The 19,006-nt window shown below is 33.8% G+C and overlaps 4 protein-coding genes across 4 annotated transcripts in view; 1 reads left to right on the plus strand and 3 right to left on the minus strand.

Moving 5' to 3' along the window:
• LOC106107212 (coagulation factor IX-like) overlaps positions 1-1,430 on the minus strand; it is a 6,163-nt gene extending 4,733 nt beyond the window's left edge. The window contains exon 1 of the mRNA XM_013287970.1: positions 1,222-1,430. Within this exon, the coding sequence (XP_013143424.1) occupies positions 1,222-1,270 (49 nt within the window). The 5' untranslated portion in view covers positions 1,271-1,430. The remainder of the gene's footprint in view (positions 1-1,221) is intronic.
• A 721-nt stretch (positions 1,431-2,151) lies between these two features.
• LOC106106922 lies at positions 2,152-3,136 on the minus strand. Its single transcript, XM_013287581.1, has 4 exons — positions 2,980-3,136; positions 2,845-2,881; positions 2,627-2,683; positions 2,152-2,344 (listed from the first exon to the last, which is right to left on the minus strand). Exons 1-4 carry the CDS (start codon positions 3,014-3,016, stop codon positions 2,152-2,154), a joined length of 324 nt encoding a protein of 107 aa, XP_013143035.1. The 5' UTR covers positions 3,017-3,136.
• A 585-nt stretch (positions 3,137-3,721) lies between these two features.
• LOC106107403 (probable C-mannosyltransferase DPY19L1) lies at positions 3,722-13,767 on the plus strand. The gene is made up of 10 exons (XM_013288248.1): positions 3,722-3,933; positions 5,046-5,296; positions 5,920-6,125; positions 6,966-7,149; positions 8,278-9,116; positions 10,177-10,283; positions 10,817-10,976; positions 11,905-12,030; positions 12,693-12,854; positions 13,728-13,767. Exons 1-10 carry the CDS (start codon positions 3,849-3,851, stop codon positions 13,753-13,755), a joined length of 2,148 nt encoding a protein of 715 aa, XP_013143702.1. The 5' UTR covers positions 3,722-3,848; the 3' UTR covers positions 13,756-13,767.
• Positions 13,768-16,237: 2,470 nt separating this feature from the next.
• Positions 16,238-18,997, minus strand: LOC106106970 (BRCA1-associated RING domain protein 1-like). Its single transcript, XM_013287632.1, has 2 exons — positions 17,385-18,997; positions 16,238-16,565 (listed from the first exon to the last, which is right to left on the minus strand). Exons 1-2 carry the CDS (start codon positions 18,632-18,634, stop codon positions 16,283-16,285), a joined length of 1,533 nt encoding a protein of 510 aa, XP_013143086.1. The 5' UTR covers positions 18,635-18,997; the 3' UTR covers positions 16,238-16,282.
• Between the last annotated feature and the right edge of the window lie 9 nt (positions 18,998-19,006).

A 19,006-nucleotide genomic window follows, 5' to 3' on the forward strand; every position in this document is an offset into this window, starting at 1 on the left:
ACCGGATTTTCGTCCTCCAAAGCACTCTATCATACGTCATCTCAGTCATCACTCCCTTCTTGGTCATGTTACCTTTCACGCAATCCATCTCTTTCTATGTCTACCTCTACCGATGTACCTCCACATTCATAACTAACATTCTTCTTGTTACATGCGATTCATACCTTCTCATAACATGTCCATACCACTCTAACCTTTTACTCCTTATTTTCTCAACCACTGGGGCTACTCTCAAACTTCTAATATACTCATTTCGTATCTTATCCAATCGTAAAGCTTGTTTACCTAAGATGTTTTAGTTTCGCAGGTTGAGTTGGCACGTCGTTCACACTAGTATACTTGTAGCGGATGTGCCAATTAAAATCCCAATAAGTAAGAGCTGGCACAATTTTGACTAAACAATAGCACAACTGTTATGCGATTGTCGATTTTTTCGCAGCCTTCAACTGTTTATTTGCACAACTAAATAGAGTAGTGTCGCCTCAATCTATACTATTATAATAAAGCGTAAACACACACTTCTTTGTTGCCTAAGATGTCAGCAATTACACCATATTTTTGAATATTTCTTTTTTAAATAAAAAGCCCTACACTTACGTCACGCTTTAGCCTATATATTGTCACGTCATTAAACTAAGGGGGTAAATAATTTGGATAAAACCCCTAATGTGGGAAATAGACCTTAAGTTGCTGCCAACATTAAGGGAACAAGATTGCCAAGATTTGTCATGTCATGTCATTTTGACATTTGGTATTGATAATTTGACAAATGTAAACAACAAAGTAAAATTTTCATAATTTCATGCGGATGAAGCCGCTCGGGAACAGCTAGTATATAATAAGAATCGAAGCAAACGAGCAAGCGGCCACCTAAATCCGCCATAATGGCGTAGCGACTGCTGTCCATAAACATCCGCAATTGCAGATGCGTTTCTTACCCTTATCCGACGGAGGAGACACACATAAAGTGGATATTTCCCCTTCCTATGCATCTCCTCCAACGTCAAATCCACTTCCCCTTCCCATCCTCTCCTAATAAAAAAGGGCGGTAAAGAGAAAGTGACTTAAATTAGGCCTCCGGCACCACACTCATCAGACGAAACACGGAATTGCTTCCATTTCACGCCTGTCTTGTGGTCGTGGTATTGGGGGCGTGCCGGCCCTGCAGTGCTATGTTAAAGCGGGCTACTACCACTGTTAAAATTGTGCTGTTATCCTCACCCGGCATACAAGTTGGCCAGGCGTTCCATCTGCCGTCCTCACAGTGCATGTACGGCAGTTCTATAGGTGTGTAGTAGTGAGGTTGTTTGCACACAGGTTGCACTACAGTGCCAACGGGCTCGGTATCGCGACACGCGCGGGTCGCGTCAGTACCACTGATCAAACAGTTGTAGAGAACACTCCGATGTTTTGTTAAACGACACGTTTCTACAAGAGAATTAATAATTTATATTCATATCTATAGTAAGTACTATGTACAGTCGGGGATAGTGTCTGTATTCCACTTTAAAAGCTACAATCTAGGGTTGTAACGGAGACCATTTTAACGGAAGCGGAGATTCACGAAAGCGGAAGCGTAGTTCAATAATAAAATATTAATTGCGATTTATTAAAGAAATAAAAAGTAAAACTACGTTAAAGCAAATTACAGATTGGTACATAATTACAAGATACAGTTTGTTATAGAAATATAACCCTACCTACCACTTGCCACCTATACACTTGACGTAAGGTAAGTCCAAGGCGACAAGTGTAACAGCGTCTAGGCAATAGCATTGCCAACACACTAATAACAATCGAATCTCAATGACAAACGCTCATGTAAGTCGAAAATGTAAACTACTAGTTGACCGAGCACGCCATCGCGGCCGCATACACGATACCTAGTCGCTCCTCTACGTTAACGACGTAAATTAACCTCCGTTACAACTAGAATAGACGGTAGCTGATGCGGAGTTATCATTACTTGCGGAAGTTCCGCATTTACGGATGCGGAAGCGTAGTTCCATTACATCCCTAGTTTGAACATTTTGAAATGAGAGGGAAAACAGGGAGCAACGGGATTGATGCGAAATTACGCCTCGTTAGCTCGTAACGTTACGTCGCGTAACGTCGGTCTTACGCACTTTTAGGCTTTTATAATAGAAATTGTTACTCACGAACGCATTTCGGTAATTCCACTGGAGTCCATTCACCGTCGTAACAAAACGCACTCCCATCACCAACCAGTGCGTATGTCGGTTTACATGTGTATTGCAGATTCAAAACCATGGCTCTACCATTAATTACATTACCACCGGTGACTTTATATTCACCGTTCTCAGGTTGGGAAGGTAATATACATCTATAAGAAATAAAACTATCGTAATCAGATAATTTTCATTATCAACTTATTTGAATGGTAACTATGGTTGTCAAGTTTAGTGCCATCTCGTATTGTATTGGGATATTCATGGTATAAATGGAGAAAGTTTAGATGGTTGTTTGTTACAGTTTGTAGCCTAAACGGCTTAACAGATTTCGATGAAATTTGGTATAGATTTAAAGGATAATCTGGAAGGAAACATAGGCTACTCACTTTTGTCTTTTGTAATCCCATGTGTTTAAAATTTAAAAAAACACTTACTTTAATGTATTTCGTCGTCTTCGATTTAAAACACTTCTATACGAGATATTATTTGAACTGAAAATATTTAAGTACTCGTTAATTTTAATGATTCAGTTAAGTTTTTTTATTTATTTATTAAATGCAGCCAGTATTTAGCCAGCATTTTATGTCTTTATAATTTTTGTTTTTAATTTAATTTACGATGAAAATAAGAAAGTAAATGTAAATAAAAATACCTTTGGAATGAAGAAACGATCTCCACTAAAAGTATCGCTGAAAAAAGTTAACAAACGTTAAAAAAAGGTTATAAGCAATCTTGTATCTTATAAACAACACTCTATTTTTGTAATTTTTTTTAAGACTAGTCTTACCCGTGACGAATGACAAAAGTATCTTTGTCCACATCATTACAAGATAAATAGTTTTAATTCAAAAAGCTTTTAAAACTTAATTCATTCTTCTGAGTGCACTATAACAGGAAAGACCCAACTGGACAATAAGCATAAACAATTAAAACTCGTGCTTCTAGGGTTGTCGATTATTTTTAATAAACAAAGTTTATACCTGAACAAGTACTTATTTTCTTGGTTTAATTAATTTTCAGTTCATACATTGATAAGTTATAATATGGGTATATTCTTAATTTGAAGGACTAGAAGTTAACTTCTAGTCCAAAGAAATTAAGAATCATTTTTCATTTTTGTATCTTAGCTTGTAATCAATTAAGATTACGAAAATTATTTTTATTTCTCTACCTACTAAAACCACTTTATATTTATATTTTCAACGTTATGTGGCAACCTTAACTCATAAGCGGTCTGAGCCAATCATAATTTTATTTTGCTATGAACTCAAGATGACCTCAAGGTGAACTTCTTATTATAATGATAAGTCAAATCATAATTGTGCAATATAGTTTTATAAACGTGATCCCATTTTAACTAATTTTGGAAAAGACATCAATTAATCTAAAAGTGATGCATATACAATAATTTCCGAAATAGAACGTGCGTTTTTTCCTGTTTCTTATTGGACTTTTTTTATATATTTATTATTTATTCTGGCAACAATAATGATTATTGAATAATCTGTCACAATCGTATGACAACACTAAAACGTCAATGTCAATCTATCGTCAATAAACAAATGGATGGTTTCATTTTTCATTCTTTCCTTTAATTTTCATAATAATTTAATTAAAAATCGCATTTATAAAAGCATGTGATTGAATAATTTTAAAATGGCCGAAAACGTCGAAACGGAAGCAAAGATTAAGAGGTTTGACATGAGAACTATTGCGAAATATAGCCTTACAGGTTTTATCGGTAAGTGTCCTTTGAAAGATTTTATTAATTTCAAAATTATTATACGTTATATTCAGTTGCTATAACAGGTTTATGTGATAAACAAAATTTGTAATGCAAATAACTCAGACAAGCAAAAGGTTAGCGTGGTATAATATCCAGCGAGAGGATGACTTAAACAAGAGAGTATTAAAATTTAATGTGGTTGGTCGTAGGTAGAGGAAGACCGAAGAATGGATTGTGTAAAAGATATCCTTAAGGGAGTGAATTCATATATGACGGCTGATAGATATGAAGTACCTATTGCCAACCCTCTGTAGGGACAAGGGCAAGACCTACCAACACCCTTCCATGTTAAAAACTAGCTGTTCCCGTGCAACTTCATCCGCATAAAATTATAATCACTTTATTTTATTGTTTATATTTGTTATATGTAAAAATTCAAATGCATAAATGACAACCTTGCTTCCTTGATGTTGGTAGCTTGTAGTTTATGGTGCCATTCCAACAGAGTTTTTGTCCAAAACATTTACCTCCTAAATTTAATGATGTTAAAATATATAGCCTAGAGTGTGTGTCGGGCTTTTTATTTTAAAAAAAATATTCAAAAATATGCTGTGATTGCTGACATCTTAGGCGACAAAGAAGTGTGTGTTTACACTTTGTTATAATAGTATAGACTAGCTGGTCCCGTGCGGCTTCATCCGCATGATATTATAAAAAATTATCAATAGCAAATGTCAAAATGACATGATATTAGAAACCTTGGCAATCTTGCTTCTTGATGGCGTAAAAAATAGCCTAAAGCATGATGTAAGTGTAGGGCTATTTATTAAAAAAAAAATTATTCAAAAATATGCTGTAATTGCTGACATCTTAGGCAACAAAGAAGTGTGTGTTTACGCTTTATTATAGTAGTATAGAAGTATAGATATAGATACTAAATACAGTAGGAACTTGATAAGTTAAAGTCTAAGTGAAACACAAAATGTTTTAAGTTATAGAGGTTTTAAGTTATCAAGGGTCTATGTTGTAGAGGTTTTGGACTCTGATGGGAAGGGAACATATTATTTTTTGAAGTCATAGAGGTTTGAGTTATCAAGGTTCTTATGTATATATTCTTTTGTTCGCAGCTTTGTTTTTAGGTTTCCTACACCACAAATATGTATCAAATTTGTTTGAAAATGATAGAAACTTCTCTTATCTGTCCGATCTTGAAAGGGAAATGTCTTTACGTACAGAAATGGGCTTCTATTACTCATATTACAAAACTGTTGTGGAAGAAATACCGTATATCGCTGGGATATCGAAGATTATGTATGATAAGTTAGTTGAATACCCGAATGAAGTCAATGCATTTAATAGATTTAATATTTTCCCTGAGGTAAGTTTATTGTTTATGCAAAGATAATGTGAGTTAGTTTCTCAAACTTTTGAGTCCACAAACCAACTTATTAAACACCCAGAGATAAAATTGGCTTTTTAAAATGTTCATTTCCTTAAAAGATAACAAATACAATATCAGAAAAAATATATTATATATTATTCTTGCTGTTGCCCACAACTTAGTCTGTGCAGTATTAAAAAACATAAACAATTGAAAACAAAAATACTATGTATCCCTTGGGAACTTGTCACTATTTGGAAAAGTATCCCATGTGTAAGTTTGTTTTATCTGTGCCAGATCTCAAAAAGATATTTAGAAGTGTTGCAGGTATTTTTTTTTATAACATAAGGTGGCAAACGAACAAGCGGCCACCCGAATCCGCCAAAATGGCGAAGCGACCGCTGCCCATAAACATCCGCAATTGCAGATGCGTTGCCTAACAAACATTGACGGAGAAGACGCACATGAAGAGGACATTTCCCCTTCCTATGCGCCTGTTTTCTGTGTGGTCGTGGTATTACAGGGGGGGGGCGAGCCGGCCCTGCAGTGCGAATTTGTTAAAGCGGTCTCTACCACTGTATAATGTATAATCTAGTTATTATAATAAATAAATCTTCCAGGTACTTATTGGTACGATATATCGATATTTCGAACCATCATTAAACTCATCTCACAGAGAATGTCATATGGTTGAACGGGACTCAGGAATGGAGCCAGTGGAGAGTTGTGTTGGTCTCGGGGTGCCTATTATGTTCTACTTAGAAGCTGTCTGGTGGATGGCAGGGCTCACTGTATCTGTACTCTTCTTGCATGCGGTGACTCTTAGGTGAGTGATAAAGATGGATATATATTTGTGGTTTCGTAAATGGTTGGATGTCAAAAATAGCAACTTTTCAAGAGAAATCTGCATAGTTTTGTAAATACACTATATTAGTACACTTTGTGTATACTTAATTATCGTTATACTAGCTGTTTCCATGCGGCTTCATCCGCATAAAATTGAAAACAAAATTATTGTTTACATTTGTCTAATTCTCAATCGTAAATGACAAAATTACTGTTACCATAATAACATTGCTTTCTTGATGTTGGCTTGTAGTTTATGATCCCTTAAGGTCTTTTTCTAAATTATTTACCTCCTAAGTGTAATATCGTGAAAATATATAGCCTAAAGCCTGACTTAAGTGTAGAGCTTTTTATTCAAAATAGAATTATTAAAAAATATGCTGTAATTGCTGACATCTTAGGCAACAAAGAAGTGTGTGTACGCTTTATTATAATAGTATAGACTAGCTGTTCCCTGGCGGCTTCATCCGCATGAATTTATGAAAATGTCACTTTATCGTTTACATTGGTCAATTTATCAATAGAAAATTTCAAAATGACATGACATGACAAACCTTGACAATCTTACTTCCTTGATGTTGGCAGCAACTTATGGTCTCTTTCCCACATTAGGGTTTTTATCCAAAATATTTACCCACTAAGTTTAATGGCGTGGAAATGTATAGCCTAAAGCGTGACGTAAGTATAGGGCTTTTTATTAAAGAAAGAATTATTCAAAAATATGGTGTAATTGCTGACATCTTAGGCAACAAAGAAGTGTGTGTTTACTCTTTATTATAATAGTATATAGATTTAAATTTAGATATATTTCCTCTTTTAGTGGTAACATCTTAGGTGGTCTTCTAGCGATTGTTCAATACTTTGCTAATCACACGGAATGCACGCGAGTACAGTGGGCACCAAATGAACGGGAGAACTTCGCATTACCAATACTTTTACTGCAAGGTTGGCTACTGACTGTGCAGTTAAGGGATAAGACAAGGAAATATGGGTTACGGTTACAGGTAATATATATCTATACTAATATTATAAAGAGGAAAGATTTGTATTTTTGTATGTATTGAAATAACTCAAAAACTACTGGGGCGATTATAAAAGTTATTTCACCCTAAGAAAGGTAATTTATCAGTGAGTAACATCGTCTTTTTTCTTTTTTAATTTCACGGGTACAATGCCGCGTGTAACAGCTAGTTTTAAGTTACTTATAAAGAGGGAAAATTTGTATTTTTGTATGTATTGAAATAACTCAAAAACTACTGGGACGATTTTAGAAATTATTTCACCGTTAGAAACGTAATTGTCAGTGAGTAAAATAGTCTTTTTTCTTTTTTATTTCACGGGTACGAAGCCGCGTGTAACAGCTAGTTTAAACTGAATTATAAAGAGGGATAATTTGTATTTTTGTATGTATTGAAAAAAACTCAAAAATTACTGGGGCGATGTTAATTCTTTCACCATTAAAAAGCTACGTTAACACTGAGTGATATACGATTTATTTATTATTATTATTTAAGTTAACGTGGGCGAAATCGGGAGCAGAGTTAATTGGTTAGAATACAATTTAATGCCGCAATATCAAGAGGTGTGAAATGGAAACAATCCCGTTGATTTTTGTATATGGGCAACACTGTAGTGCCTTCTCCTAGCAGGGCTATTTCCTACTAAAAGTTATATCTGTTTCAATATAACCGTGTATATTTTGATTAGTATGCCGTTGGTCTGATTATAGTTATATTTCTAACGATTTCTTATAAAAGGATGGGAGGGGAAAGTTTTTTTTTTTATATTATAAGTTGCCAAACGAGCAATCGGCCACCTGAATTCAATGAAATGGCCAAGCGACCGCCCCATCTGGGTAATTGATGCGTTGCCTATTCGACGGAGACGCACATAAAGAGGACAATTCCCCTTCCTATGCGTCTCCACCTTCAAATACACTTTTCCTTCCCATCCTTTCCTCTTAAGAAAAGGGTGGAAAGGGAAAGGGACTACAATTATGCCTCCGGCACCACACTCATCAGACTGTACGCGGAATTGCTTCCACTTCACGCCTGTCTTGTGTGGTCGTGCTATTACACCGGATGAGCCAGCCTATTTGAATTTTTATCTGTACATATTTTTCTTTGTTTCAGATCGCGATTTTTCTTTGCAACTGCCTTTGTTTATTATTCTGGCAATTCAGTCAATTTATATTCTTTGCTCAGTTAGGTATTTATTTCTTGATGGAACAATTTTATATTATTGAAACGAAAGTCCTTTCTATATTTCTTCATTCGCACTTCTGTGGTCTGCATATGGCTATCCTTTTCTTACAAGGCAATGATATGCTGAAATCTTCTATGTACACTTCTAGTTTTGTCGTAATCTTTGTTTATTGTCTTTTCTTCAGCTCTATGAGAATTTCTATTAAAAATACAACCGATATTATATTGGAATCCCATTTGATTGTATTCAGATTCATCTGTGTAGGTTTCGCTACGATTTATTTGAAAATTTTCATCGGTAATTTCTTAGAAGTCGAAGACGATTCTCACATCTGGGATATGCTTTTCTCGAAATTTTCAACCGAATATAGAAATTTTCATACGTTAATTTATACATGTACTGATGTATTCGATTTCCTACCTTTTAGTTCTATCGAGAATATGTTTAATACTTTTTTAATACCTTTTATTATCGTAATTATTTGCAATATTGTAAAAAAAACTTACGATAATGCGGTAATACAGAGAGATATTGAGAATCATAAAGACTCTAATAAAGATAGCGAAGACAAAAGTGAAAAAACAGACAGCAATAAGGGTGTTTTAGATATATTAATCTATGTGAAATTAGACCCGGCGTTGTTTTATAATTTCTCACTAATGATGCTTTATTGGGTTTTCGCGTTGTTTGTGATGAGACTGAAATTGTTGTTGGCAACACAGATGTGTCTTCTATCATCGTTGATGGTCACAAAGAAGTATTATAGGTGAGTTTTAAGTATTTAATCCGTACTATTATAATAAAGCGTAAACACACACTTCTTTGTTGCCTAAGATGTCAGTAATCACAGCATATTTTCGAATAACTCCTTTTTTAATAAAAAGCTCTACACTTACGTCACGCTATTTCAGGCGCTATTCAGGCTATTTTCACGCCGTTAAACTTAGGGGTAAATATTTTGGATAAAAACCCTAATGTGGGAAAGAGACCATAAGTTGTTGCCAACATCAAGGCAGCAAGGTTGCCATGGTTTGACATCATGTCATGTCATTTCGACATTTGCAAAAAATTGACCAATGTAAACGATAAAGTGAAGTTTTTATAATTACCTGCGGATGAAGCCGCATGGGAACAGCTAGTAGATTATAACAGGGATGCTTCTAGCCCGATTATTGGTATCGTTAGATATACATGAAATTATAAAACTATATTTTTTTGTTTACATTTGTCACTTTCAATTGCAAATGTTAAAATACAATGCACAAATCACAACGATTTTGAACTTGGATAACAATTACCGTTACCATGTTTTAGCACCCTTTCCTGCATGACTGTTTTTTTTTTCAATTTATTTACCTTCTAAGTTTAATAGCGTGAAAATATATAGTCTAAAGCGTGTCGTAAGTGTAGGGGTGTTAATTAAAAGAAGAATTATTCAAAAACTAGCTGTTCCAGTGCGATTTTATCAGCATAAAATTATTTTATTGTTTACATGTGTCAAATTGTCAATTGCAAATGTCAAAATGACATGACATGATGTCAAATGGCAACCTTGCTTTCTTGATGTTGGCAGCAACTTATGGTCTCTTTCCCACATTCGTTTTTATCCAAAAGATGTACCCCCTAATATGTTTAGTGGCGTGAAAATATATAGTCTAAAGCGTGAAGTAAGTGTAGGGCTTTTTTATAAAAAAAATAATTGTTTAAAAATATGGTGTAATTGCTGACATCTTAGGCAACAAAGAAGTGTGTGTTTACGCTTTATTATTATAGTATAGATAGATATAGATGACTACCTTACGAATATCTATGGTTTTGTTGTGAAGGTTCCCAAAGAGGATAATGGACCGTTTGCCTGTGATTTGGTTGATTCTACTCTTACCCATTGGTAGGCAGCTTGTAAATAACGTGACACGAGAATCAGCTCATATTGGTGAGTCCCAACATATACTAAAGTGTGTATCTTTTTATTCCACCCTAAATGTAGACAAGGGTTGCTATATTGCCTTTATTAACCCCCCCTTAAAGTGATGAAAAAGGGAAGTTATGTGTTTTACTAAAAATGTTTTGGTATGCAAGCTTTTGCACTTTATGTCTGCAAGGAATTTAAAAAAAATAACTTGTCTATGAGTTAGACTATTCTCTACTACGGTAGGGCCTCGATTACTCAAACTTCGGTAACTTAAAAACCTCTATAACTTCAAAAAATAATATGTTCCCTTCCCATCAGAGCCCAAAACCTCTACAACATAGACCCTTGATAACTTAAAACCTTTATAACTTAAAATATTTTGTGTTTCCCTTGGACTTTAACTTATCGAGGTTCTACTGTATGACTTTTCGAGATCCGTTCAGTTTAAGCTACATCTAACATCAATCGCATTTATAATATTAGTAAGATTTGTCTATGGTTCTAATTTAAATTTTCAAAAAAAACTCCCAGTTTACAAGGTACTTTCTAATCAGGTGAGTTTAGTGACTACCCACAAGAGGAGATGTTAAAATGGATATCAAGTGACGCTGGCGCAGGTGCGTTTGCTGGCTCAATGCCGGTATTGGCCACTGTCATGCTGGCTACAAGGAAACCGATAGTCGCACACCCACATTATGAAAATGTAGGGGCCAGGTAAGTAAAAGCAATAAAATGTATTTTGTGTATACTAGCTGTTTCATGCGACTTCGTTCGCGTGGTAAAAAATATAGCCTATGTTACTCAGTAATCATGTAGCTGTTTATTGGTGAAAGAATTTTTGAACCCGGACAAATGAAAAATTTGTATTTTTGTATGTATAGAAATAACTCAAAAACTACTGGGGCAATTTAAAAAATATTTCATCATTAAAAAGTTACGTTGTCAGTTAGTTACTGTAACCGTTCCCGTGCGGTTTCATCTGCATGAAATTATAAAAACTTTATTTTATTGTTTACATTTGTCAAATTCTCAATTGCAAATGTCAAAATGTCATGACGATGACAAAGCATGGCAATCTTGCTTCTTGATGTTGGCAGCAACTTATGGTCTATTTCCCACATTAGGGTTTTTATCCAAATATTTACCCCCTAAGTCTTATAGCGTCAAAATATATAGCCTAAAGCGTGTCGTAGGTTTAAAGCTTTTTTATTAAAGGAAGAATTATTCAAAAATATACTGTGATTGACATCTTACGTCACAAAGTACGTGTTTACGCTTTGTTATATTAGTATAAATGTAGATTTAACAGTGGTAGAGCCCGCTTTAACATGTTAGCACTTCAGGGCTCGCCCCCAATAATACCACGACCACACAGAAGACAGGCGTGAAGTGGAAGCAAATCCGTGTTTCGTCTGATGAGTGTAGTGACGGTGGCCGGAGGACGGGAAGGGGGAGTGGATTTGACGGAGGACGAGATACATAAGAAGGGGAAATATCCTCTTTATTTGCGTCTCCTCTGTCGGATAAGGGTGGGCAACGCATCTGCAGTTGCGGATGTCAGTCGGATTTAGGTGGCCGTTTGCTCGATTGCCACCTTATGTTATAAAAAAAAAAAATAAGAAATTTATGTTTTTTTTCACAGAAAACGTGCATACTCTGTATATAAAGTGTACGGAAGGTTTTCGAGCGAAGAATTATATGAGGATTTAAAGAAATTGAAAGCAACATATCTTATAGTTGAATCTAAATACTGCTATGGGAGAAGCAAGTAAGTAAAGAACACTAGCTTACACACGACTACGCATCTGTGAATTAAAAGAAGTAGCCTATGTATTTTTCCAGACTATCCTCTACCATTATTATAAAGACGAAAGATTTGTATTTTTGTATTTATTGAAATAACTAAAAAACTACTGGGACAATTTTGAAATTCTTTCACCATTAAAAAGCTATGTTATCAGTGAGTAAGTAGGCCATGTTTTTACATTTTTTTTATTTCACGCGGAGGAATTTTTTTTATTGTTTTTTTAATTTTACACCGGCGAAGTTGCGACACTACAAACTTCATCCATCCATCTAAACTTTCGTAATATTAGTAAGATGTTTAGTTCTGTTTTCTTATTTTTACAACAAAAAAATACTATACAATCAGATTTGGTTCTAATTTTTTTTACAAAAAATTATAATTTTCTTCATTTTACTTAAAATAATAGTAGATTTTTTGTTAATCTATACTAATATTATAAAAAGGAGAGACTTGCATTTTATATGTATTAAAATAACTCAAAAACTACTGGGTCAATTTTAAAAATCCCTTCACCGTTAGAAAAGTTAATCTTAATATTTTCTTTAACCATTTCAACTAGGCTTTTCTTATGAGTTAATTTTGATTTCCCTTTAAAAAAACCCTTATTAGTCCCTTGTTTATAGCAAGGGCTGTTCTTTCGCTGATATCTGGGATATAGAAGAGCCAGCACTATCTCGTCTCCCACAACTTTGTAATACTCTCCTAACAGATAGCGCGGAACATTTCTACCCAGTATTTAGAAATCAACAGTACGCTGTATTCCTTGTACATGATTATAGTGTTAGGTAAGTGATTTGTTCTTTTAAGATATTTATATAATACTAGCTGTTGCCCGCGACTTCGTCCGCGTGGTATTAGAAAACATACGAACCATATAAATAACAAAAAGCTACGTATCCCTCGGGAACCGGACACCTCGGGGATGATGCTTATCCCATGTGTAGTCCAGACTTTGCTTTATATCTGTGCCTTTCAATAAGATATATTGAACCGTTGCAGAATGATCGAGTAAACATTAAAAAACTAAGTTAATGAATCCCAGAACCGTAACCATTCCCGGGATAAAAAGTAGCCTATGTCTTCCAGACTATGCTCTAAACCTGTGTCAAATTTCATGGAGATCCGTTCAGCCGTTTAGGCTTCAAACGCTAACAAACATCCATCCATATAAACTTTCGCATTTATAATATTAGTAAGAAGTAAGATATAGACAGTGAATAATTTATTTTTAATATATTATCAGTTATCAAATTTAGTGCCACCTTGTTATAAAACATTTTTCTTATGATATACTATACTATACTATACTAATATTATAAAGAGAAAATATTTGTATTTTTGTATCTATTGAAATAACTCAAAAACTACTGGGGCAATTTTGAAAATTCACCGTTAGAAAGATAATATATCTGCGAGTAACATAGGCTATATTAGCTCTAATCCGCGACTCCGTCCGCGTAGAATAAAAATAAAAATGGGTAGCCTATGAGTCCTTCCAGACTATCCCCTACAACTATACCAAATTTCATCGATATTTCTTTAGTCGTTTAGGCTACAAACTTTAACAAACATCCATCTGAACTTTCGCATTTATAATTGTAAAAAGTAGTATTACGAAAAATCTGAATTTAAATAAAATTGAGTCTTCACTATTTCAGATACATGCCGAGAACATTTTCCACTTGAAGTTTATCAAAAGGAAATTTATAAAAACGCTAATGTACAGAATTTAAAATTGTATTAATTTATTACCCTTCATACAAAATCAGTAACTCTTAAACTATACCCCATAGAACCCTTGTATAACTAGCTGTTCCCATGCGGCTTCATCCGCATGAAATTATAAAAATTTTATTTCATTCTTTACATTTGTCAAATTATCAATTGCAAATGTCAAAATTACCGTTACCATAATAATCGTCTCATTCCCACATGAGGATATTCTTCAATTCGTTTACCCCCTAAGTTTGATAGCGTGATAATATATAGTCTATAGCACGGCGTATTTATTAAAGAAAGAATTATTCCCGTGCAACTTCATCCGCATAAATTTGAGATTTTTTTTATTGTTTACATTTGTCAAATTATCAATAGCAAATGTCAAAACGACATGACAAACTTGCTTCCTTGATGTTGGCAGCAACTTATGGTCTCTTTCCCACATTAGGGTTTTTATCCAGAATATTTACCCCCTAAGTTTAATGGCGTAAAAATATATAGCTTAAAGCGTGTCGTAAGTGTAGGGCTTTTTATTTAAAAAAGTATTGTTCAAAAATATGGTGTAATTGCTGACATCTTAGGCAACAAAGTAGTGTGTGTTTACGCTTTATTATATTGGTATAAATTTATAAATCCTAAAATTTTTGGTTTCTGGCAGCTCCCCAAGACTAACTAAAGTTTAATTTGAGATAACAATATTTACAGTAAGGGCAGAATAAATGTTGATTTGCCCTTGAAATAAAGACAAAAAAAGGTGATTCCTTGTCACAAATTGTATGTTCGGAAAAATTTGGCTAATTTTTTTTTAAACGGTGACCTATTTTATTATGGTTTTATGTTAATTTTTTGGTGTTTTTGAAGTAGGGTATTGGGCAAAGCCCCACCCTTTAGCTACGGCCATGCTCCTCTTGGTGACGCAAATGTATTTTTTTTAGTATGCTTTTTTTTATGTGTCTCATGGAATTTACTCTTTTTTACATTGTAATATTTGTAAAAAGTTACTAAACTTAACTCGAATGCAACGTAAATAGAAATTGATCTCTTATGATATCGGAGGTTGTTTTTTAATGTATTAAACATTATAGATTTACTGTGAAAAGAAAAAAATATGAATTATTCCCAACCGTCACCCTACTCTGTCCCCACGTGAGAAGAAAAATTTTCATACGTTCCACCTTTTAGTCTATTACCAATAGTCATTATGTCACCTACATATGGAATGTTAAAAAATAAAAAATATCCAACCGTCCCCTTGTCGCTGAATGTGGGACGGATGAAACTTTTTATTCTCATCTGTCTCCACGTGGGGACAGAGCCGGGTGACGGTTGGGAATAATCAAAAATATCGCATTTATATAGAATAGAACTGAACTGTAAATAAATCTATGTAATATTGGATTATTTAATTCATTATTTTCTTAATATGTTAATAAAAATAGTGATTTTAACTAACAAGTATTATTAAATGTGTATAATGTAGGAATAAAAATAAATCTATTCTCCTACAAATATTGTTTTTTTTATTACCCGACCTCTTATGTAAATAATTCATCAGCTACCTTCTCATCCTACTCAAAGGCGGATCCAGCATTGGCGCCAGTTGGTTACATAGTTGCAGTCAAGTCAAGAGCTTTATGAATTACATGAATTTATTATTTATTAATACATTTTTTTACAAAATGTTTAAAACTAATAATCACTAAGAACATTAAATATCTGTTTAAGACATTGTTTTAGTAGTGTTGTGCAGGACATGTAGTCAAAGAATTAAATTTGGTACCCACTTGCAAATATTTTCAAACAGGGATAAATTGCTTTAAAACATGGTTTTCAGTGGACATGCCCACAAAATATAGAATTATTTCAAACAATTTTTATAGCTATTAACTTATTAAGACTGAGACATCTTACTACACTGTATATAGCTTGACAAAATATGAAAATATATTACGTAAAGCTTTTGAACAACCAGCTCAGGTCATGACCCCCAGGACTCCTCCCCCCGGATCCGTCCTTGATCCTACTCCCATAGAGTGCAACAGGTTTTTGTCCTCCACTCTATCATACGTCATCTCAGTCACTCCTTACACAATCCTTCTCTTTCTATCTCTACTACCGATGTACCACACTCGTAACTAACGTTCTTGTAACATGTGATTCATCCCTCATAACATGCCCATAGCATGCTAACCTTTTTAGCATAACGGCTGAACGGATTTCGATGACTAGTATAGATGTAGAGGACAGTCTGGAAGAACACATTGACTACTTGCTTTTGTTTTTTTTAATTCCACGCGGACGGAGTCGCGGGCAAAAGCTAGAGGCGATATATTTTTTTAAATCGGTCCAGTAGTTTTTGAATTATTTCAATGATTACAGAAATAAAAATTTATATAAGTATAGTTATTTAATAAATTGTTTAAATTCATGTTACAAATATTCTGTTAATTAAAAAAATAACCGTGTAATTATTAAAATTTAATTTATTTCAAAATCATTCTGGTTCACATAATTCATATTTTTCGATGCACTCCAATAACCAAGCTATAGGTAACGCTTTCAAATGCTTCATATTGTACTTCGGTTCGTAAACATCCTTGAAAATAATATAATGGGAACACAGATCGAGTTTCCCGCCTTTTTTCCCATGATATGGTACTAACTTCTCATTATCTGGAATTGATTCCGGGTTCGGTAACCTCCTTAGTACTTTCCCTCCTGCATCAGTTATCAGTTTTGTTAAAGTAGTCTTGTTTAATATTAAATTTTTAGATAATGGGGATGTTTCCTAATGTTACAAATCCAAATAAAGTTATCTTTAATATTTTAAAGACAGCATTTTATAACCTATAATAACATTTAGAGACCTTGAATGTTTGTCTCAAATTAAATATAAATTAAAAACGCTGCAATATTTTTTACCCTCCATTACTCGATCTCAAACACCAATGACGTCACTTTCTTGCATATAACATGGCAGTGTGACCAACTTCAGTGAACGTCAGTGCATTTTGTAGTTATATTTTTTTCTAAATGATTGTAATAATTGAGTTTGCGTGTTTTATATTATGAGGACTCCATTATTGAGTGTTTTTATAATTACGACATAAGTTATGAGCAAAACATTTTATGAATATTACAAAAGAAAAATATATCAAAATTCATAAGAGTAGCTTATAGTACAATTTAATTTATACCTGGTCACACTGGTGTAGGACGCAGTCACTGTTTACACACAAACATAATCTTCCACGAGAAGCAACAAGTGTAATTAATACGTTAAAAGTATCACCTTCTGTTCATTTTGGTTTTTTCATTTTTATCTCCATTGCTAAAAACAACTTTAGACAACAAAGATTTACGAGTATTATCAATCAATGGTTCTTTCAAATTGACAGTGACAGGCCGTGACGCGAGGTTCGTATGCAAAGAAGTGACGTCATGGGACGTTTTGGGGGGAAATGAAAGAGTTGTTTTTATTTACGTGTTTTTTTATTGAAATAATGAGTATTATATTTTATACTATTTTTTTTCGTGTTCATACATGGTTTATCTACAAAATAAAGGCTGTTCCAAAAATTAGGAAACATCCCCATTCGTAACTCGTATTAAAATTGTGCAAATAGAAATGACAACCGTTAAATAGATGTGGTAATTGTTTGTTTTTATTGTATCTTGAAATTTTAGCGCCATTATACTTCGCTGTACCTATTTTTATTTCATATTTTTCATAATCTTCTAATTTGTTATCTGTGCTTTGTATAATCCAATCAGATGACAGTATCCAAATACCATAGACTATACCTTGTAATATATCTAGACTGGACATACATATCCCTTCTTCCGCATCCACTATTAAATGTGTCACTTTTTTACTGAATTTCGATTCTATTGTTATTTTATGATGCTTTGATAGTATTTTTAATTTATTCTGCACCGTACGATATTTTGTAACACAGTATACTATAATATCTTCGTTATCTAACTTCATTTTAAACGGAGATAGATTAGTTATGTTAATTTTGACATTTTTCATAGCGACATCTATTATTTTTTTTATTTCGGTATTAGCTAGTTGTTCTGGTGTTTCACCTTTACTATTTTTAGCGTTTACATCAGCTCCGTATATAACTAGTTCGTTAACAATCTCTTTATGGTTATATTTGACTGCTTCATGTAATGGTGTCTCGTTGTCAGGTCCTGGTACGTTGATTAGGGTGTTATGATTTAAGAGAAGTCTGACTATATCTGGTCTATTTGTTTGAACAGCCTCATGTAATGGTGTCCAGCCTGCATAATCTTTTGTGTTTGAACTAGCACCTAGATTGAGTAATTCTTGTATTTTCTTTATATTACCGTGGCGACAGGATACGTGTAATGCTGTTTCGCCATTTTTATTACGTTTGTCTATATCTTTATGGTTTTTTATATTAACGGTTGATTGTTGTGAAATTTTCGATGTCTCTTCCATCGATTGTCTTAATTCTGGGTTTATATTGTTTGTAGCTGGTTTTTTAGTATTACGAGTACCTCTAATTGTTACATTTTTGTCTCTCGCTTCATTAGGATTAGGTTGGTTTTTGTATTTTGAGAATATTTTTTCTAACTCAAATGTTGAGTTTACGCTTGTTTCTAAATTATCTACTTTAAATACAGGTTGGTCTAATAGTATTTTATCACATTTAGGACATTTGATTAGTTCTGCGATATGTTCCTCGCAAATTAAATGAAAACAGCACTTCAGTGTCACCGGTTTCCTGCAAAATTCCTTACAAACACGACACGTGTAATATCCTTTAACAGCTTCTAATGCAATTAAGAACGAATTCATGTTTTCTAAGCTCATTTTATGAGTTTTCCATAAAAACACAATAAAGCAAACAAAATTGTTATTTATATTTATGCGGGTAAAAATAAAAACACAAATTGAATAATTGTTGCAAAGAGTATGTTACTTGTCACTTCCAAAGAGTATGTAACCTAGTAGTATGTGAGTTAACAGATGACAGTAACATTTATGTGCGGTTCACACCCGGCCAGTAGAGTTGAAAACTGGACTGACATCATGTGAACTAACTGGCGCGCCAGTCCATGAAGTGTATGACTTGCCGGCGCAACTGTCCATTTATACTGGCTAAGTGTGAACCGGGCATTACTCGCACATTTTACATTTTGACGACTATCCCTCCTTGATCCAGTGAACAAACCAATCAGACTC

The sequence above is a fragment of the Papilio polytes genome, unplaced genomic scaffold, assembly GCF_000836215.1.
Source record: "Papilio polytes unplaced genomic scaffold, Ppol_1.0 DF822067.1, whole genome shotgun sequence".
In the NCBI taxonomy this organism is placed as follows: domain Eukaryota; kingdom Metazoa; phylum Arthropoda; class Insecta; order Lepidoptera; family Papilionidae; genus Papilio; species Papilio polytes.